This window comes from Macrotis lagotis, chromosome 1 (assembly GCF_037893015.1).
Source record: "Macrotis lagotis isolate mMagLag1 chromosome 1, bilby.v1.9.chrom.fasta, whole genome shotgun sequence".
Taxonomy (NCBI): Eukaryota; Metazoa; Chordata; class Mammalia; order Peramelemorphia; family Peramelidae; genus Macrotis; species Macrotis lagotis.
This window is the reverse complement of record NC_133658.1, coordinates 827,656,622-827,668,775: the sequence shown is the minus strand read 5'-3', so window position 1 is coordinate 827,668,775 and position 12,154 is coordinate 827,656,622. Positions and strand designations below refer to the sequence as shown.

Sequence of the window (12,154 nt, the reverse complement as noted above, 5' to 3'; positions counted from 1 at the left end):
AAAGCACCTAGTTGTACTGAGCAGCCAAGGAAATCATATCTTTGAACAGTCAAAAAGAGTAAGGGGTAGCTAGGTGGCACAGTGGATAGAGCACTGGCCCTGGAGTCAGGAGGATCTGAGTCCAAGTCCCACCTCAGACACTTAATAATCACCTAGCTGTGTGACCGTGGGCAAGTCACTTAATTACCGCCCCCCCCTTGCCTTGCTAAAACAAACAAAAAAAAGAGTGAATAAGATAGGCGACAAAATCCTAAGAAGCTTCAGAATCTGTGAGTACAATATGGCACCTTGGCATCCCAATCTCAAAATGGTATGAAGTAAACTCTTTCCCAGGAATTTTCCCAACTCTTCTGCTCAAAAACCAATTTTCTCTTGTCTTCCCTATCTCTGATAATAGCAAAGCTATTCTTCCAGTTACCCCATCTTAAAACCACAGAATGAACTTGGACAACTAACCACTTTGGACTCCAGTCCTCTTATCTAGAAACAAATGATCTCCAAAGTTCTTTATGAATTTGATATCACCAATCATTGGTGACTGGTGAGCACTGACAGAGATGCTCTCAAAGAATAAAAAAGAGCTTTTTGTTCTTTGGTATTTTACTGTGTCTCAACCTCCTATAGCCAATTGGTTCCCAAGACTTGTATATGTCTCAAACCCATTCCCTTCTTTCTCTTCCCACTGATATCCCATTGCTTTTCATCTGGACTTCAGCCAGTAACCTTCTAACTTCTCTTGATTCCAGACTTTCTCCCATTGAATTCATCCTTTACATGCCTGCCTGAAGAGCTGGATTTGAAGCCAAATTCTGCCTTTATTTGTGCAAGCCTGGGGACTTTACTTCATCTTGCTGTGTCCCACATAATTATTTATATAACTTGTACTATTTTTACTAGAGTACAGTGGCTAGAACATTGACTCTCGAGTAAAGAAGACCTGAGTTCAAATCCATCTCAGGCATTTGCTAGCTAGTCTCTGAGCAAATCATTTAGCCTCTTTTTGCCTCAAACTGTAAAATAAGGATAAAAATGACCTCCTAAAGGTTTTGTGAGGATGAACATTCTCTCAAATAAGATAATAATTATAAAGTATTCAGTATAGGGCCTGACACAGAGTAAGCAATATATAAATGTTTTTGTTGCTGTTTAGACCAACTCTTCATGATCTCTAGTATTTCTTGGTAGAGATACTGGAGTGGTTTGACATTTCCTTCTTCAACTCATTTTACAGATGGGGAAACTGAGGCAAACAGAATTAAGTGATTTTTCAGGGTCGCACAGCTAGTAAGTGTCTGAGGCCAAATTTGAACTCAGGAAGATGAGTCTTCCTGACTCCAGGTCTGGCACGCTATCCTCTAGGCCCATCATGATAATTGCTGTTGTTTGATACTTAGACAATGAGGAGACTGAACTATATAATTTCTAAGGGTCTTTCCAATGCTAAATCCTATGGTTCTATACTCCAGTGAATCTTCCTAAAATGTAGCACTGATCACTTTATTTCTCCATTGTCAGAAATCCTCAGAGGATTCCCATTATCTAGCAAAGCCCAAACTTTCTAGCCTGGAGGTCAAGGTACTTTATATTTGGAAAGTCCTGTGATAAAATCGAAAAAAAATGCTAGGTTTGTAGTCAGAGGACCTGGGTCCAAATCCTGCCTCTGTTTATTACTGGTGTAACCTAGAGGAAGTTACTTAACACTTTCTGGGTCTTAGTAATTCCATTACTCTATTTTACCATATTGATGCAACTAAAAATTAAAATAAAAACAAAAAACAAAAAAATTCTGTAATTCCTTGAGTCCACTGGAGACTTGGGAAAGCTTGAAACAAGCTACACAAGGCCAGTTCTCTCACTACTCCAATTCCTTGGTCCTAGGCCCATGATGTAATGAATATTTGGGATGGAAGTGATAGATAAGATGGGAGGTAGTCCTGCCATGATCATGTCATATCTGTGCGAAGGGAGAAAGCTGGACTAGACCTGGTGATTTGGGGGTCATCCTTCCAACTCACTTATCCTCCCTTATAAAGTCTCTTTTATGTCAAATGAGCATGAAAGAATATGGAGGTAAGGAACTGGCATGGATAGATAGGATTTCATGCTATAACTAGGCTGAATTTCCATACTAGTGTTTGTACTGACAACCTGAATGATATTCTTTGAGAAAGAAGCCACCTTTTCCCTCTGTTGCTTCTGGATATTACTTACAGTCTGGGTTAATCATTTGAACATATTATTGATCTACCTCGAAATACAAAGGGTTTTTTTTTTGTCTTTCTAGAAGTGTCCTATTTAGGTAGCACTGTGGATAGAGAACTGGGCTTAGAGTCAAGAAGATTGAACTTCCTGAGCTCAAATTTGGCCTCAAATACTTATTAGTTGTATGACCCTGGACAAGTCACTTAACCTTGTTTGTCTCAGTTTCCTTATATGTAAATGAGCTAGTGGAAAGAAATGGCAAACTCTTCCAATGTCTCTGCTAAGAAAAATCCAAATGGGGTCATAAAGAGTCAGACACCAGTGAAAAACTACTGAACAACAATAACAAAAGTCATTATAATGCATTGAAAGAAAGATAGGCAGGTTTAAACAGAATGGAGTGGTTGCATGATTGACTCAATAACCTATTGTGTTTTTTCTTCCAACAGCTTGCTTCATTTTTGCCCTCCTAGCTTTTCTGGCACTGCCTTTGTCCATGGCTTTCACAGGTAAGCCCACTAACTGAATTTCTTGGAAAGTGGAATGTTTATCCAGCAGCCTGAGATACCTTCATCCTCTAAACTTAAAACTGGGATGGTAAAAAAAATAAAAATAAATAAATAAACTAGGATGGTAAGGGGAACAGAGAGTTAGCCTCAAAGGTTCTTTCCAAGTATCTATGTCTTCATGGAGAAATTTGATCTGTATAGGAAAAAAATGTAGTCTGCTGATACTCCAATACATAAGTCACTCAGTAAATGTTTTTGAATGAGTGAATAAGCTGATCCAGAAACTATTTACTTAACAAACTCAATTGTCTAGAACAGGAATTCCTAACCATATCCCTGTTGGGTATGAGAAGCTTGTTAGAGAAGCTGAAGGGTCATTTTTAAGACTAGATTTCCGGGGGGCAGCTAGGTGACTCAATGGATAGGGCATTAACCCTGGAGTCAGGAGTACCTGAGTTCAAATATGACATCAGACACTTAATAATTACCTAGCTGTGTGACCTTGGTCAAGTCCCTTAACCCCATTGCCTTGCCCCCCCAAAAGACTAGACTTCCATATCCCATTCTTATAAAATATATTCATAAGTCTTTGATTCCATTTATATTGCCTTAATCTATTTGTTCACATATTTATATATATAAATCTAGAATTTGTTTCCTTTCACATTGAATAGGAAGAAGAGGAAGGCTTAGAAAAGACAAGGGGTTCAGGAACTGATTATTGTTGGGAAGGCCTGATCTAGAACATCGCTGAAACCAACAAGAAAATAGGCCTCCCCCAAAGTTAAAACAAAGGGTAAAAATAAACAAAAATAGAATCACACGGGGTAACTAAGTGGTGCAGTGGATAGAGTACCAGCCCTGGAGTCAGGAGGACCTGAGTTCAATCCAGCCTCATGTACTCAATAACCTGTGTGACCTTGGGCAAGTCACTTAACTCCATTGCCTTGCAAAAAAAAAAACCCCAAAATCTAGAAAAATAGATGTACATATCTACTAAAATTTTATTAACAGTAAAAAAAAACCCTTAAGTTTTCTCTCAGAGGCTATGTACTCTTATTTTACATACAAATTTAACACTGAGCGTAATCATTTTCATTTTTTGACTACAGCAGATTAGAAGGAATATGTAAAAGTGTATAGAGTCTCTGTTTATTCCTTTACAGAGGAAGTGGGTTCACAAGTGTGAACATTTCTTAAAATGGCAGATATTTTTTCAGTGATTAATATTTGACTCTCCTGAGTTTTTTTACTCTTTCTCTTTTTCTTTCTCTTAAAAAAAATTTTTTTATAAGGGATTAATGGGAGTGGGGAGAGAAATTGCAGGGAGAAATCTTGGCAACATTAAAACAAAAGATCAATAAAAATCTATTTTTAAAAGTGTATGTGAAGGGGAGGTATTAAAAGCAGGTATTCTGTCAGGCAAAAAGAGGAATAGGTGATGGGATATAAAGGAGGAGAGAGAAGAAAATGAAGCAGACACTAACCTAGAAGAACATAATCCTGGTAATTCTGGGGCCATTTAGTTTAGGAGCAAATAGGCCTTGCCTCACCAGCCCCTGAGTTTGTTTCTTCTTTACAATATAGCATGATAATTAATGGCTCTAATCATGATGCTGCTGCATCATCTTCATCAATCCTGATACAGAGAATTCTTGTTGGCCAGAAACACATAATACATTCTAGAAAGGTTTAATCCAAAATGAAATAACAATTATAATGATGATGGCAACAACTTGAGTTCTTGAAAAGGATGAATCCTCAGCAATGCAAAAAATTCAGTTACATGGATCAAATCATTACCCCCAATTTTGCCAGGTAAATGAGGCTCATAGACTCATATACATTTATTAGAACCTCCCAAACTCTCCAAAACTGATCCGAATTTTCAGTGAATTGTGTCTGCCTTTCCATTATTATTATTGTTGTTATTGTTATTATTATTATTTTAGGTTTTTGCAAGGCAAATGGGGTTAAGTGGCTTGCCCAAGGTCACACATCTAGGTAATTATTTAGTGTCTGAGGTTGGATTTGAACTCAGGTACTCCTGACTCCAGGACTGGTGCTCTATGCAGCCGCCCCTACCACCTAGCCGCCCCTTGCCTTTACTCATTAGAAATGAACAGGCATCTGAGCCATCACTCAATGGTTTTCTCACAGCTGAGTTTTGAGGCTGAAGAAGGAAGTTCATACAGTGAAATTGACATAAACAACTGTTTATGTTGATTTCATGGATCTTTATGATACTTGAATTTAGCTTTTTGTTAAAAAAAAAACTTAAACTGCATTTCAGCATCGTTTTCCTTAATAGCTTCTTCCGGGGGGAATCCATTACAGATTTCTAGAAATTAAAGCAATCAGGTTTGTTTTCCCCCTGGGAACCTCTGCTTTTACACTTGAGTTATGAATCCTTGCATACATCACACCTAGACATCTTTGTGAAAGTCAGCAGAACACGGTGTTGTCACTGGATATTGGTTTGTTGTGTCTCCTCAACTACCAAGACATAAATGAGAAAGGAAATGTCATGGCAATGCCAAAACATTAGTTACCCAAGCTATAGACTTTAATCCTTCACTAGTTTTCCTTTTTGAGTCCTGTTGGTAGTCTCACAGTCATTAGGTCTTATGAGCTGCCTTGTAAATAAATACCTGGACTCAAAACTAGGTGGGCACAAAATCCGACTCTGACCTACGGGACTTTGTGACTGTGGATGAACCACTTAACTAGATAATTATTTAAGACTATTAGTTGTAGAAAAAAAGCACCAACTTGCATTGAATAATTTCCTCATCCTCGGATTACCTATATCAGTGGTAGAACTGATCCTTATGGGTCTCACATTGATTTAAAAAAAATCAATATTTTAATCGTATTTTCATTTATTTTAACCATTTTCCCAATTATATTTTATTCTGGTTTGGATTGTACTGGGAATAGTGTGGGTCACATGGATTCTACCTGTTTGACATCTCTACCTTATACCAATAATATGAAAGGTCTAGTCCCTATCCCTTGCATTAAACTGAAGGAATTTTTTTAATGGTAAGGCAAGAAAAGTTACCCCAAAGAAAGCCTTAGGTCTATTTAGAGTTTTGGTCTGAATGAATTATGATCATGGAATCAAGGATCTAGAAGTGGAAGGAAATTTGGACAAAACTGAGGCCCTGGGAAGATCATTACCCAAGATCATTACCCAGGATCATTACCCAGATTGTAAGCATCAGAAGCATGATTTGAACCTCAGACTCTAGAGTCAGGGTTCTTTTCAATTACCATATCATAACCTGGGTGTCCCTTTGTAGTAGATGTTGGCACCATTATCAACATAGGTGGTATGTTGTCAACTCATAGGACATTAGATGTTCATCATTCATATTCCCTTTTATTCTCCCATTAGTGGTGTGTCAAAAAACAAAAATCAGTCAACAATCCATTAATAATCATTTATAAAACACTATTCACCAGGCATTGCCGCTGTGTTTAGCCCTAGGAACCCACCAGAACAATAAATCAGTCCTTATTCATAAAATAGATGGTTTTTATGGCAAAGAATGTGACCTTGGCCTGGCAGCTGACCAGTATATCCATCCCTAATTCATCTTATAACAAGAATTTCTGTTTTATGATGCTACTTTCTATGCCTGCACATTTTCTATATCTTTTCTCATATCTAGGAATGAAGTTTTTGGAAGACTGCCCCATTGAGCCACTCATTCCCTTATACTTGCTGGTGGGCGGGATCATCGGCAGCCTGAAGGTAATGTATATTTTTACATGTAAACTTTGGCTTGGGAAAAAAAAACCTAAGCTGAGGAGACCCCTCCCCCCTCCCTCCCCACTAAAATCTCTTTTAAGTGTCTGATGCTCACAGAGGAATGTGAACAGTTTTTCCTACTAGAAAGCCTTTGGTTAGGGAAGAAATGGCGTTAAACCAGCAGTGGTAGTCACGAGATAATGAACCCTCCCCACTGTGATCTGAATATCAGGATGGAGTGGAGATATTGATTTTCCAGCAGGAGTTGAGAATCTGCTCCCAGGGCTTGGTTAAACCAAATCCCTGCTTGCCTTTACCCTGCACTGCAGATGCTGTCACCCACTTGGTCCAACAGCTACTGGAGACCCTAAGAGCTGATTAGATCTTGAGAGGATGCTGGCAGTCAGTAGAGGTACCTATCATCCACATACATCTCTTCCCTCCCCCCACCCCTACCTCTTCTTAAGGGAAAATAATCTTCATTTTTGTGGATGAGAGATTTTACAATTTGCTCTGGCTGGGTCTACTTTATCTCATGGAGCAGCACTGATCTCCCAGGCTGAAGCTATCAGCTAAATCCTAAATTCTTTTTGACTTCTTATTTTATGCATCTGCATCTGCAGAAAAAGCAATCATGGAGAATTTAGTTTTTGAGAACCTAAGGGTCCTCTGAGGACTTTCTTTTCTTCAGTCTCAGATTTTGCTCTCTGGTTTCCCCTACTGGTCAGCACTGTTCCTACCCCTTTCAGCTTCCAGTTTTGCTCTTTTCTGTTTCCTCTGAAATCAGCACAGGAATCTTCTTGGTTTTGGGGTTTTTTTAAAGGATAAGGTTTTTAACTGGTAATTATTTCCAGAGAAATAAAAGTTTAAAATGACAATGGCAAAAATATAAAATTGCAAGAAACTTGCGACAATAGTTCAAATTTTCCAAGTATGAATATTAAGTAAAGGTAGCTTTGATTGTTTGCAGTAAAATACAGAAATACAAATTTAGAGCTTTAGGGAAACTTGGAGATTATCCAGTTCAATAGTTCTTACCCTTTTTTGTGTCATGGACCTTTTTGATCATCTGGTATAGTGAGCGTACCCCTTTACCACTTTTTCTCTCTGCTGAAAAATTTGCCTTCTTTACTGAGAAAGCTATTTCACATGAGCACTCTTTCATCTCCATGTCTTCATCTCAAAGTTCCAAATTTATGACAAAGAAACAGCCCTTCTTGCCAAGAGCAACCCTCCTACACATGTACTTGAACCTATCCCCTTCATCTTCTCTAGCAGTTTATGATCTGGTATCCTTACTCTGTCTGAAGTTCTCCAACTCTGTCTATACCCGTGCCCTTTTCTTAAGAGTAATTTATTTAAATGCATAAAATAAAATGCATAGGATTACAAAGGAATCCAATTATGCTGAAATACAGTTATCAGAATTTTTTAAAAGTTAGGAAAACAATTTTATTGAAATTCAGTTATCAGAATATTAAGAAAAAGTAAAATAAATTGAAATACAGTTATAAGAATGTTTAAAAAGTTAGGAAACCAATTATGTTGAAATACAGAATATATTTTAAAAGTTAAGAAATCAATTACATTGAAATATAGTTATCAGAATTTTTTTTAAAAAGTTCATGAACCTTAAATTTAAAACTCCTGATCTAGTCCAACCTCTTCATTTTACAGACAAGGACTTATTGAAACTCTCTAAGTTCCTTTTTTTTGTTTTATCTGAAATCAATCCTGCCCAAAGCTTAAATGCCTATTTATTCCCCAGGGAAGGGCTCTTACTGGAATTTACCTCCCTTTATTACAGAAAAAGAATTCCCAACTTCTACTTATCTACCCTTACTCTACTTACCTCTAGGTGTCCCAGGGGAGTATTCCCCAAAGTAGGATAACAAATAATGACTTAATATGAAACAATCCAGGAATAATTACATCTCAAAAAAAAAAATTCTCTAGACCAGTGTTTCAATGCGTTCTGGAAACCTCTAGAAGTTCCTTAGACTTTTTCAATAGGTTTCTATGCTATATTGGCCTAAAACAGTATCATTCTGAATAACGCTGTTTTATTTTCTAATATTGTAAATATTGATAAATTAATCCACACAAACAAAAATTCTTTAAGATCCTAAATAATTTTAAGTATAGAAAGGGGTTTGAGCCAAAAAAAATTTTGAGAACTGCTGCTCTAGAACAAGAGTATTCATTCTTAGCATCCAATAACTTTAGAGATCATTTCCTTACTGATTATCCATCCATATTCATCTTTGTTATCTTCACATCACTGTCCTCACTCCCGGTTCTAGGATCTTCCTAATATACAAGGACTACCCATAGGCTTTCTATTGTAACATCTTATTCAGCCCTCTTAACCCCTGGAAATTCCTTATACTTAGAAATTCTATACTATATTATATTAATTATATTATATTAGATGTTATGTTTGTCCTTTTGGACAAGTCACTTGATAACCCTGACTCTCAGTCACTTCATCTAAACAGTCTTTGGACTTGGGTTACTCCTGCCAACTGCCTCCTCAATTCTTACTCCTGTCCATGTGCTACTGAACAGATCCTGAAGAAATTTCAGTTATGCTGATTGGATACATGCTACATTCATATCATCCAACATTAGTTGGCTCCTCACTGAATCCAGGCGGTTCTTATATCCCACCTTAATTCATCCCCTATCTTACTCCTCACTAAAACTAGTCCAAACTTTCTCTTCCCTTGTCAAGACTCCTACATATTCTCTTCCCCCTCTTTCTCAGCTAAAAATCCTGTCTTCTTTCCTGAGAAAATTGAAGCTATTTAACATGAACCCTCTCATACTCTCCATCTCAAAATTTCCTTTCTTTGCTTTCCTAAATCTATGATAAAGAGACCCTTTTCCTTGCCAAGGACAACCTTTCTACATGTGTGCTTGAACCCATCACCTCCCATCTTCTCTATCAGACTGCAGCCTGTTACTCTCTCTCTCTCTCTCTCTCTCTCTCTCTGTGTGTGTGTGTGTGTGTGTGTCTATGTCACTATTTCTCCACCTCTGTCTCCCTCTGTTTCCATATCCATCTCTGTCATTGTCTGTGTGTCTGCCTCTCTTTCTATCTCTATTTCAGTTATTTTCTGTGTGCATATCTCTGTCTTTCTGTCTCTGTGTGTCTCTTTCTGCCTCTGTCTTTCTGTCTCTGTTTCAATATGATCCTGCATCCATCACCTCTCCATCAAGATGCTTCATCACAATTAATTCTCATGAGTTTAACTATCACCTTTGTAGATTCCTCATAGATCTATATACTCAACCTCAGTTTTTCTCATGTGCTTCAGTTCAACACCATTGATTATTGGACATTTCAAATTCAAAATACCAAGGACTCATGCCAAGCCTAACATGAGAAAAAGATAATTTCTTATCCATTTTTCCAAACCCACTCTTTTGCCAAATTTCCAGGTTTATATGAAAGGCACCACTATCTTCCAATTTTTTACCTCAATGTTATTGTAAGATCACGGGAGGATAGCTGGTGAAAGGGAATTTAGAGGTCCAAATTCAACCTCCATATTACATAGATTTGTAAAATTAGTCTCAGGAAAGGTTAGGTAACTTGCCCAGGGGTCATCCAGCAAGTAAGTGCCTAGGACAGGATTCTAACTCAGGTGCTATCTACTACACCATCTCATTGCCTCCTTCATTATTTTTGCCTCCTCATTCTACCTCCACACACTTATCTAGTTAAGTTGTTAAATTTTACTGTTTCCAGTTCTATAACCTTCCTTCTGAATTTTTCTCTCTGTGCATATAGCTACCATCTTAGTTTAGACTCCCATTACCTCTCATCTAGAGTATTGCAATATTCTTCTGGCTGGTCTACAATCGCAAGTTGTTTTGTTGTTGTTGGGGGGAGCAGTTAGGTGACTCAGTGGATAGAGTACCCGGCTAAAGGTTTTCCTTTAGATGAGTCAGGAAGGCTCATCTTCCTGAGTTCAAATATGGCCTCAAACATAGATGTTTTATGGCTAAACAGAAAAAAATCCAAGGAGAGTTCATGAAGATGAGTTCAAATCTGGCTCAGACACTTACTAGCTGTGTGATCCTGAGCTTAATCCTGTTTGCCTTGGTTTCTTCATCTGTAAAATAAGCTGGAGAAATGCCAAACCACTCCATTATCTCTGCCCAGAAAACCCCAAATAGGATTATGAAGAGTCAAAAATAATTGAAACAACAAAAACAACTTAAGTCTAGTTGGTGAATTCTTCAATTCATTCTCCACACTGTTGCTAAAGCGATTTTCCTTAAGTGTAGATGTGACCATGTCACTCCCATGTTCAATAAATTTTAGGAATGCTTTGTTACCTCTAGAACTAAATATAAACTCTACTTAGTTTTTTAAAGGCAACTAGGTGCTCCAGTGAATAGAGATTGGAATCAGGAGAACCTAGGGTCAAATCCAGATTCAGACACTTATGAACTGTGTGACCATGGGCAAATTACATATTCCCATTTATCTCAGTTTTCTCAACTGTAAAATGGGAATGATAATAATAGCACTCACCTCTCAAGGTTGTCACAAAGATCAAATGAGATAATATTTGTAAAGCACGGAGCACATTAGTGATACATCGTAGGCTCCATATAAATGCTTATTCCCTTCCCTCTGCTCTTAAACCCTTCACAGTCTTGTCCCAATGTATCCTTCCTGCCTCATTTTTGTGTCACTCCCCTTCCCACACTTCACAGTCTCTGTTCCTCACTCATAGTACTCTCCTTTCTCTTTGCCTTGATGCCCCCCCTCCCCAGCCTCGTCATGCCAGGAAGCACTACTACCTTCCCTCCACCCTCGCACAATCCTTCATTTCAGTCAAGACACATTTCAGGAACTATCTTCTGCACAAAGTTTTTCCTATTCCACCCAAATTGCTGGTACCCTCCCTATCTTGTATTTATTCTGTTTATAATTATTCTATGTATCTATAGCCATGAGTATGTATACATATATAAACACACAAAGATAGTTTTCAACATTTATCTTTTTTTTTTTGAGTTCCATATTTTTCTACTTCCCTCCCCATGATAATAGGTTATACATGTACAGCAAGATATATGTTTTGATATCTAAAATTATATTTGTATGTCCACATATCTCTATTTCTCTCTATTCATCTATCTAACTCTCTATATCTATTTATCTATTCATAGTTAACTATCTAGCCAAATTGCTTCCTTATATAACTGTAAACTCCTAGAGAGTATGGAATGTCTTTTTTTTTGCTTGAAATCCCCCCAGTATCTATAACATAGTAGGCTCTTAATAAATGTTTGTTGATTGACTGACACCTTTCCTGATGAGTAATAGCTCCATATATTACAAAGACCCTGTTGCTTCACCACCCACTAGAAGATAAAATTTATTATCAAACTCTTTATTACTTTTCAGTTCTATCATGAATTCTGGTGTTGCCCAAGTATCCCTAAGGTCCTTATTAGAATGCAGCCTTACCTAAAAAAAAAGAGTCCTATGGCCAGAACTCCTGAATGGTATTCCATAAAGAGGAAAATGAGCTCAGAGGAAGTCATTAACTTTGGTAGTTCACTTGCTGAGCTATCTAACTGCTGAGCTGAACTTTTCTGTCAGAGATGTTAGAATCTGGGCAGTCTGCTCTTTTTAATAACAGAAAACTTTTCCTCTAGGAGA

The 12,154-nt window shown here is 37.5% G+C and overlaps 1 protein-coding gene across 8 annotated transcripts in view; it reads left to right on the top strand.

The window, feature by feature from the left end:
- The window catches only part of TMEM272 (transmembrane protein 272), an 85,132-nt gene that overhangs the window by 54,552 nt on the left and 18,426 nt on the right, over nucleotides 1–12,154 (top strand). For all 8 annotated transcript variants that reach the window (XM_074217186.1, XM_074217188.1, XM_074217189.1 and 5 more), the window contains 2 exons: nucleotides 2,652–2,711; nucleotides 6,389–6,471. In XM_074217186.1, the coding sequence (XP_074073287.1) occupies nucleotides 2,652–2,711; nucleotides 6,389–6,471 (143 nt within the window). The remainder of the gene's footprint in view (nucleotides 1–2,651; nucleotides 2,712–6,388; nucleotides 6,472–12,154) is intronic.